The sequence below is a fragment of the Camelina sativa genome, chromosome 11 (genome assembly GCF_000633955.1).
Source record: "Camelina sativa cultivar DH55 chromosome 11, Cs, whole genome shotgun sequence".
Lineage (NCBI taxonomy): Eukaryota > Viridiplantae > Streptophyta > Magnoliopsida > Brassicales > Brassicaceae > Camelina > Camelina sativa.
Genome location: NC_025695.1, coordinates 29,896,799 through 29,906,421, shown reverse-complemented (window position 1 = coordinate 29,906,421; position 9,623 = coordinate 29,896,799). Strand labels below are relative to the sequence as shown.

The following is a 9,623-nucleotide window of genomic DNA, read 5'->3' as shown; positions in this document are numbered from 1 at the left end:
AAAGTCTTTGTAAGTAAACAAATAATCCTTCCAAAATCCACGAAGTGGAACACAACAGAATCAGAAACATGGTTTCTCTCTCTTCTCTCTCTCTCGTATATTTTAGAGGGAGAATCCCTTTTGCTTTGCCGTCTGGTAGGAATACGGTTTAGGTCTAGCATCATCTGGTCTGTTGCGGTGATGGCTAGCTTTCTTCCGGCATAGGTGGCTTTGATTAGCACCTGTGGTCGGCTCTGTTTCCGGCATAGGTGGCTTTGATTAGCACCTGTGGTCGGCTCTGTTTCAGGCATAGGTGGCTTCGATTAGCACCTATGGTCGGCTCTGTTTCTGGTATCGTTCAGCTTCTTCAGTGACGATAGCCAGCTTTTTCTCCGGAAGTTTTTTCCGGTTTTCTTTTGTTCTCTTTCGATTCACTTTGATCCGGGTTCAAAAACTATGTTGCTTATTATCTTTTCTTAGATCTGGTTGTGTAATTCTCTGAGCCTCTTTTTTAAGGGGAATAATTCAAACTTTATGCTTACCAAGATTCTAATTTTAAAGTTCGGATTTTGTTGTGATTGGGAGTTTCTGTTCGAACATTTGGTTTGAGTTCTTAGCAAGTGAAATTCCTAGGTTGATTGGGTTGATAGTGCTTTCATTATTTCAGCAGGCCTATGTTTGGTGAGCAAAATTTCTTGAAAATTCAAAAGTTGTTGTTTGAAGACAAAGATGAAGAAGATTTGCTTTAAGTGGAGTCATACTCTCATCAATGCTTAAATTGGAATTTCGTTTTATTTTCGGGGTGAAAATTGAGATCTCTTTGTAAATTTTTCGGCGATCTCGGCCGGAATTGAAGTTTGCCAGCGTCAGAACTCTCTGCCGAGATTCCAACCTCTTCATCTTCTCACGTGTCATCCAACCTATTTCTCCTTTGCCACGTGTTTTATGTACTGTTATACAACGTTTTCTCTTCAGTGAAGGTTTCCATAATTGGGCTTTTTGTTTTGTTTACCTAGGCTTGTTTACTTAGATTTTTTACTTTGTTTGTTTGTAATATCGGCGTGTCACACTTGGTTTCTATCATCAATAAAACACACTAGTGACAAAAAAAAAAAATAAATAAATAAACAAATAATCGGTTAGGAGGAGATTGTCAATTTGTCATCTCTATAAAGTATAAACTATTATCCAAAACACTTTATCATAAAAACTGAAATATAGAATGATTCCTAAGCTATAAACACTATGAAAAAAATTTTGTTAAACTCTTGAACTAACGGCTAAGATTCTTTTGCTGATTCAGGGAAAAAAAAATTAACGTCTGGACTTTTCTTTGACATTAAATCATAACGTCTACAAGACTTTAGAATATGTAATGCAAGAATAATCCTATGTGGACGACTCTGATTGGTTCGATGACGATTTTTAGATATTTCATTTTGCTTCGCGGCAAAGTCTCAACTCTCTTTTAATGGGACGACGACGGTCTCAATGTTTCAGGAACTTTCCAGAACTGCCCTTTCCCATGTTATTTCCGTTACACGTGTTGCGAGCGAGTAATTTACATAAAACTCAAGGGTATTATTGTCAAGTTCTGTCCCAATCATTAGCCCTATAAATCACATTATTCGACTTTTCAGTAGTAATTTTCATTATCGATTTCGATTTTGATTTCTCTCTAATTCCAAATAAAAAACAATGGATGCGTTCTCGTCCTTCTTCGATTCTCCTCAACCAGGTGGTAGCAGAAGAAGCTGGAGCTATGATTCTCTTAAAAACTTCCGTCAGATTTCTCCCTCCGTTCAGAATCATCTCAAGCGGGTAAGTTTTCTTCGTCGCCGCGCCGATGCGGTTCAATCTCGCTCACTAACCGGTGGTTTTGTTTGATTAGAGACTATTGTTTGTTTGTTTGTTACATGATTGAGTTTTGAGATTCGTTTCGTTCTCGTTCAATTGATCCCTCTGGCTATCGCGATTGCATCCCAATTTCTAGGATTTGAACGAATCGTTGCGGTTGGTGCTTTCCCTAGATTTCTAGGGTTTCTCATTGCGTCTTTCCATAGATTTCTAGGGTTTCTAATTGCGTCTTTCCATGGATCTGTTGTGCATGATTCTCTGGAGTGTTTAGGTTTATTATTATACTCTCGTCCAAGGTCGTTTTGTTCATTGCTCGATTCTCGTGATTATACGCATCTCCTAGAGGGGATTTGATTTTGTATACTCACTTATGTTACGAGTAATGTTGCTCATCTTGTGTTATATTTGTGGTTGAATTTGTAGGTGTATTTGACATTATGCTGTGCTCTCGTTGCGTCTGCCTTTGGAGCTTACCTCCATGTGCTCTTGAACATTGGTGGTCTTCTTACTACTATTGGATGTGTTGGAACTATGATTTGGCTGCTTTCATGTCCTCCTTATGAACAAGTAAGTGGGCTTAATTTGTTGGTTGTGTCTCGAACTGTGTTGAAGTTTCAGTGTCCTGAGATTGTTGTTTCTTTATAATATGCAGCAAAAGAGGCTTTCTCTTCTCTTTGTTTCTGCTGTTCTTGAAGGTGCTTCTGTTGGGCCCTTGATCAAAGTGGCAATTGATGTTGACCCAAGGTACTTTTATTGTTCTTGATATTGGGTATTTGGATGCTAACTGTTCATGTTAATTATCTGTGAGCCTTATGCAAGAGCTGACATTTATATCTTTCTTTTGGTTTATACAGCATCCTCATCACTGCGTTTGTTGGAACTGCGATAGCGTTTGTCTGTTTCTCTGCTGCAGCAATGCTAGCGAGACGCAGGGAGTATCTCTACCTTGGAGGACTGCTTTCATCTGGCTTGTCCATGCTTATGTGGCTTCAGTTTGCCTCTTCTATCTTCGGTGGCTCTGCTTCTATTTTCAAGTTTGAGGTAAACCAAGCATTTCCTTTGTAGAAAAATTTGTTCTTTATGTTAAGAGGTATCTTACTTTCTCAGACATCTCACACTTGTTGTGATTTTCTCTTGGCGCAGCTATACTTTGGGCTCTTGATCTTTGTGGGATACATGGTGGTGGATACACAAGAGATCATTGAGAAGGCACACCTTGGCGACATGGACTACGTGAAACACTCATTGACCCTCTTCACTGACTTTGTAGCTGTATTTGTTCGGATTCTCATCATAATGGTAAGTTCATATGTCGCCTGATATTTTAAAAATGGCATTTATCTGTTAGTAAACCTCCATTGGTGGGTTTCTATTTTTTTTATGCAGTTGAAGAACTCTGCGGATAAAGAAGAGAAGAAGAAGAAAAGGAGATACTAAGACTGAAAAATGGCAGCAATAGTTTAAATAGAGCGAGTGGTTAGTACATGCAAGCATTGTAATGGGGCTTTACATTGTCATCATGTTAAGCTGCTATGGTGTTTTACTTGTCAGGACACTCGTTTTGTGACAATACATGTTTCTCCACTTGAAAGGATTTGTTTGTTTTTCTTCCTTATAAATGTTTACTTAAGACTGTAAATGGCCGAAGTGGTGTCTAACTTGGTTTTATTCTCTTTCACATATCGTAAGCTTTTAATGAAATTATTTAGGAAAATCGGAAATTCATGAACCTGATTCCTCAATTTGTTTAGTGCGATTCATACGAGAATTATAACTGTACCGGAAAGCATTACGGTGACTTAGAGCATCTCCAGTGGGGGAGTGGAGGATGATGCTCTATGAGTTTCTTTTATATTTAAGGCTTAAAAAAAATTAAGAAAAATCGATAATGTAATGCAATAAATCTAAGAATCGTTTCTCAGATAGGAAGCTCGAGCAACTCATAAGTGTTGTGCGGGAATTGGTATTTTCTATCGACAATAAATCAAGAATCGTTTCTTATATAGGAAGTTCGAGCAATTTATAAGTGTTTGGTGCGGGAATTGGCACCTCCTACCGACATATTGGTCTAAACTTATAAGAAAACTGGTTGCTTAACCAGGAATTCACTTTGGGATTAGACTCGGCCTTTGAACAAAGCTCCAAAAAGACAGATAGGCCCAATCTGAGATCGAATAGCTGACTTCCCGAATCGCCTCCAGACTGATCTGAAGAAAAGAAAAAACTTTCCTAATTACAGTTTGATTGATTAGGAAAGTGAACATAAATTGTAATCTATAAAAGCATATAAAAGGGGATACCCCCTTCCTTGTAAACGATCTAGCAATTAATACAATATTCCGAGTTTTTTATTGTTCTTGAGGGAAACCTTAACTTCTTCCTCAAAAAATCTCAATTGTTCTTTGTCCTTAGCTAAGATCCGATTTCTTAGAGAGAAAAGTTTATTGAATTTGTTTCCCCCTTCAAACAAATTCATTGTGTGAAACCCAGTTTCTACAATTGGCGCCGTCTGTGGAGACGCTAAGTTCTCAAGCTATTTCTCTCGTAAGAAAAACTTTCAAAGCTACTCAAATAACCCGAACAATGTCTCCAGCGTCCAACGACGATGTCACCGGTGCAACCCTCTTTCAGCATAACGTTTCAGACGCCGGAAACCTCGAGGCCCTGAGCTCACAGGGTACTGTCTCGCATCCTACTGTCACTTCAACCGTACCTCCCCCGCTTACTACACTCGACGCAATCACGCCGTGTCAGAAAATCCAACTGACAACCTAACTGCTCCCCGGACCGAGACAGAGGGCGTCGAGGATCCCGCTCAGGGAACCGATGATACCGATGGAAAGCAACCCACCGATGGGTCCCGTGTCCAACCGACCCCGGCCATGCAAACCGCACAAACTCCTCAGGACGTCTCAATGGATGACCTCCGAATTGTGTTCGGAATGATATCCAAAGATCTCTACCAGATGATCTCCGACACAAATCGAAGGATGGATGAAGTGGAACGACGTGCACCCCCTCCTCTGCAGCAAAGAACTGCGCCACAACAACCTGTCAGAAGGGACAACACGCTGCATCGACAACTGTTTGAAGATCCCCCACCTTCGGCCTTCCGGTCTAGCATGTTACACGTTCCTTCGGTCCTAGCTTCGGGGATGAAGCCTCAAGTCGGACAATCCTCCCATGGCGATCTGGCCACGGACTCCCATCTTGAAATAGAAGAAATTCATTCCAAAATTCCAAAACCGTGCCGTGAGCTCGGCCCCAGAGATCGATAAGATGTTTGAGGCCACACAACGGACCCTGTTCACCAGGCGAATCTTGGAGACGGTTGTTTCGACCGTAAAACTGAAGCTTCCGATTTACGAAGGGAACAAGGACCAGGTACAATTTGTGACCTTGGTCATGGCTACCGTATCTAAAGCGTGATTCACCAAGGAGCACAAGGATGTCGGTTATTGCCAGTTGTTCATCGAAAGCCTATCAAGAAACGCGTTGAAAGCTTCACTCAACTGTCAACAGCTTTCCTGCGGAACTAACGATTCTTTATCTAATGGTATATTTCCAGCGCTGAGTTGTGGGAAACGGTTCAAGAACCTGGCGAATCCTTGCGAGAGTACCTGGCCAAGTTCAAAGAAAAGTTCTCCAACATTTCGGTCTCTGAAGACATCGTGATCGCCGCCTTCGAGAAAGGACTTATTCTTGGATCCCCATTGCAGGTCGACTTGAATATTCGGAAAGCGAAAGATTTGGACGACACACTTCATCGTGGGTCTCGGTTCGCATACTTCGAAGAGGATAAAGAGAGGTGAGTCGCAAAGACTGTCCCAACGCAACTGATTTCTGCAAAAGAAAAAAGTCGGGACAACAACCAAGAACCTCGCAGGCATCATGACCCAAGGGACCCTAAGCGCGGCATAGTTCATGCGATCTCCAAAGACACTAAGCATAACATACTAGCTGCGGACGCAAGAGCGAAGTTCTATTGCGACTTCCACATGGTCTCGGGCCACTCCACGGCTGAATGTAAACACCTGTCGAATTACCTATTTGAAAAGTATTTGTCCGGGGAGATCGAAGCTGTCTACCATCCAAAAGCCTTCCGCAGCGAAAAATGAAGTCGTGGAGGAAAGTCTGGTCGACCTAACCAGGGACGGGGACCAAAAAATAATGTCCCTTCTAGCAGTGCGCCGACTAATCAGCAACAGCCACCGCCCGTCGTGCAACATGATAATCCAGCTCTAGCTGAAGGACTCCTAGGACCGCCAAAACACCAGAAAGGACAGTAGTCCGAGCGCGCAAATTCCCCGCCTCGGGGCAAATCACCATGATTATTGGTCAAACAGAAGATTGTAAAGACTCCGTCCGGGCCATGAATAAGCGAGCTCGCCAAATTTGTAGCATTCATGAGATCTCACATGAACAACCACTCAGCACCGACCCCATTACGTTCACGACCGAAGATGCCAAGGGGATTCATCATCCCCAAAATGATCCCCTGGTCGTGGAAGTTGCAATGGGCGAGTTCAACGTGGAACGGGTTTTGGTTGATACCGGAAGAACCATCAATGTCATGTTCTGGAAGACGATGCAAGCAATCCCTTCCACTTATCATGGTCGACACCAACATTGGAATCTCAGTTGCTTGTGTGTATAGCCCAGTAGATGGGAGAATTGCCTCACTAAGTATTTATGATAATACTTATGCATCTCAATTGTTGTTTGTGGTGTGCAGGTATGTGACTTGGAATCATAGTGATGACGAGGGGGATGATCTAGGGTCTCGTTTGTGTGATGTTGGTTATGTTATTGGAACATCGTGTAGAGATATGCTAGGTTGAAGGATAGAATGGTTAGGGAGGTTATTGTGTTGATGATGTTTCGGTTTTCTATTATTGGTATGTTTCCGCTGTGCTTTATGGTATTTGCTGGTTTAATGTGGTATTGTGGTTTGGTTGGTCTAATTAAGTAGTATGGGATCCTTAGTTATATATTATTATTATTATTAAAAAAAAAACGGGAAGGGTTGTTTCACTCTCCAATAGAGGGACTTATTGCTATAAGGTAATTTCGTTTGGGCTAAAGAGCGCGGGGGCGACTTACCAGCGTTTGGTTAATATGATGTTCGCCGACTTGCTTGGACGAACGATGGAAGTCTACATTGACGACATACTAAGCAAATCCTTGATTGCGGATCAACATGTTCAACATCTTGTCGAATGTTTCGACATCCTGGATCAGTTCTAGATGAAGCTAAATCCAACAAAATGCACATTCGGTGTAACCTCGGGAGAATTTTTGGGATATATCGTAACTGAACGAGGCATCAAAGCTAATCCAAAGCAGATCGAATAAGTGTTGGGGCTCCCGTCTCCAACCAACAAGTGGAGGTACAACGCCTAACAGGACGAATAGTCGCTCCCGATTTACAGACAAATGTCTTCTGTTCTACCAAATCCTTAGGAGGAACAAGGATTTTCATTGGGTCGACGACTGCGAGATCGCCATTCGACAGCTCAAAGAATACTTGACCAGTCATCCGGTACTCGTCAAGCCTGAGGAGGGGGAGACGCTATACCTCTACGTCTCTGTCTCCAGTTCAGCAGTCAGTGGGGTGTTGGTCCGAGATGCTCGCGGTGATCAGAGACTGATCTTCTACACAAGCAAGGCTCTCAATGACGCGGAAACACGATACTCGACCTTGGAAAAACTTGCCCTTGCTTTATTTGTTGCTGCTCAGAAACTTCGACCTTATTTCCAGTCGCATTGTATCGTCGTCTATACCGATTAACCGCTCTGAACTGTTCTCCATAGCCCCCTACAGTGTTGGCGAATATCGAAGTGGGCAATCGAACTGAGTGAATATGACATTGAGTATCGCTCCCTTCTGAGCCTAAAATTGCAAGTCCTGGCGGATTTCATCACCGAGCTCTCTCTGGAACTCGAGGAAGCCAAAACCGACTGGTGAAGTCCTCGAGCAGTCATTGAAGCTCAATTTCAAAGCGTCCTACAACGAGACCGTGTACGAAGCCGTATTGGCCGGGCTATGATTGAGACAAGGATTTAGCGAGTTCAAGGGAGAATTCGATGCCAAGAATGAACGAATGGGGGCGTATTATTGGTTGGTCCAAACCATGTCGGAACAATTCACCTTGTTTTCATTGATCAAAGTTCCGCGGAGCGAAAACACGTCGACATATGCCCTTGCTGTTCTGGCGAACTGCTCGGATCCCGACTTACGGCGAAATATCTCGGGTTAATGCATCAAAATGCCCAAGCGATTAGCAGATTGAAATAAAACTTTACATCGCTGAAGGAATTATCCCAGCCAACCGTTGGCTGGCCCGAAGACTGAAGGCCCGATGTGCCCATTATGTCCTCTTAGATGGCGACCTTTATCGTCGTAGCTCGTCCGGAGTGTTTCTCACCTGCGTCAGTCGCGACGAGGCATAAAGAATAATGATGGAGGTCCATGAAGGAGACGGCGGTAACCATTCCGCAGGATGCGCACTTGCGCTAAAGATAAAAAAAGACGGTCATTACTGGCCAACGAAGGTCGCTAACTGCAAAGCCTTTTCGGCGAAGTGCGAGGCTTGCCAATGCCACAGACCAATGAAACATATTCCACCCGAACTACTAAGTACGGTCACGGCACCGTACCCATTCCACCAAGTGGGTGGAAGCGGAGTCATTCCACAAAGTTCAGTCCCTAGACGTAACCAACTTCATCTGGAAAAACATCATTTATCGTCATGGACTCCCGTATGAGATCGTCACTGATAACGGGACGCAATTCACTTCGCTCATTACTCGACGTTTCCTGAGTAAATGGCAGATTCGCTTGAGCACGTCGACTCCTCGTTATCCTCAGGGGAACGGCTAGGCCGAATCTACTAATAAGAACATAATAGACGGATTGAAGAAGCGTCTCAGGCGACGAAAAGGAGCTTGGGCAGATCACCTCGACGACGTGCTATGGTCTTATCGAACGTCTCCACGGCGAGCTACGGGCCAATCTCCTTTTTCCCTAGCCTACAGGATAGAAGCATTGGCTCCGACCGAAGCAGGTGTCCCAATGCTTCGCCATACTATGATGGTCGACAATCCCGATTTCAATGATAATATGCTGGTCGACCACATAGATTTCGCTGAAGAATTGTGTGATCAAGCCCTTGTCCGAATCCAGAATTATCAGAACGTCGCGGCCTAGTACTACAATAAAACTGTTCGTCACCGACGTTTCAACGAAGGCGATCTGGTTCTGCGAGAAGTTTATGAGAACACCAAGTTGGTGAGCGCCGGTAAACTTGGCGCTTGATGGGAGGGGCCGTAGCTTGTCTCTAACAAGGTTCGCCCCGGAGTTTAAGAGCTCATGACGATGGATGGCAAGCAAGTAAGGAACTCGTGTAACGCGGCACATCTTAAACACTATTATTATTAGATCGCCTCAAGCGGCTATGACAAAGGGATTTTCGGGAATCCGACTTATGTTTTCAAATTTTCTACTTGTATTGCAAACTACGACTGGCTTGATCCCTTATTCAGGATACGTAGGCAACCCCTTGTCTTTTTATAAAGATTAAGTGGGCACAGCTAGGTAGATAATAAAATTTCTTTTACAAAAATTAAGAGGGCACATCCTCGCTCATCTTGAGTTAATAACAATTCAGCTCGGCATCTCGCCAGATAATAAAGAATTTCTTTTGAAATACCAAACTTTATTCATCACGAATTGTTTACTTCAGTTTGGCAAATTGACAAAAAAAAAAAAAAAAAAAAAAAACAAA

The 9,623-nt window shown here is 43.1% G+C and overlaps 1 protein-coding gene across 1 annotated transcript; it reads left to right on the top strand.

Moving 5' to 3' along the window:
* LOC104724655 (bax inhibitor 1-like) lies at positions 1,606–3,561 on the top strand. Its single transcript, XM_010443195.1, has 6 exons — positions 1,606–1,800; positions 2,260–2,403; positions 2,489–2,580; positions 2,691–2,877; positions 2,980–3,135; positions 3,223–3,561. The coding sequence occupies exons 1-6, from the start codon at positions 1,678–1,680 to the stop codon at positions 3,271–3,273; spliced, it is 753 nt and encodes a 250-aa protein (XP_010441497.1). The 5' UTR covers positions 1,606–1,677; the 3' UTR covers positions 3,274–3,561.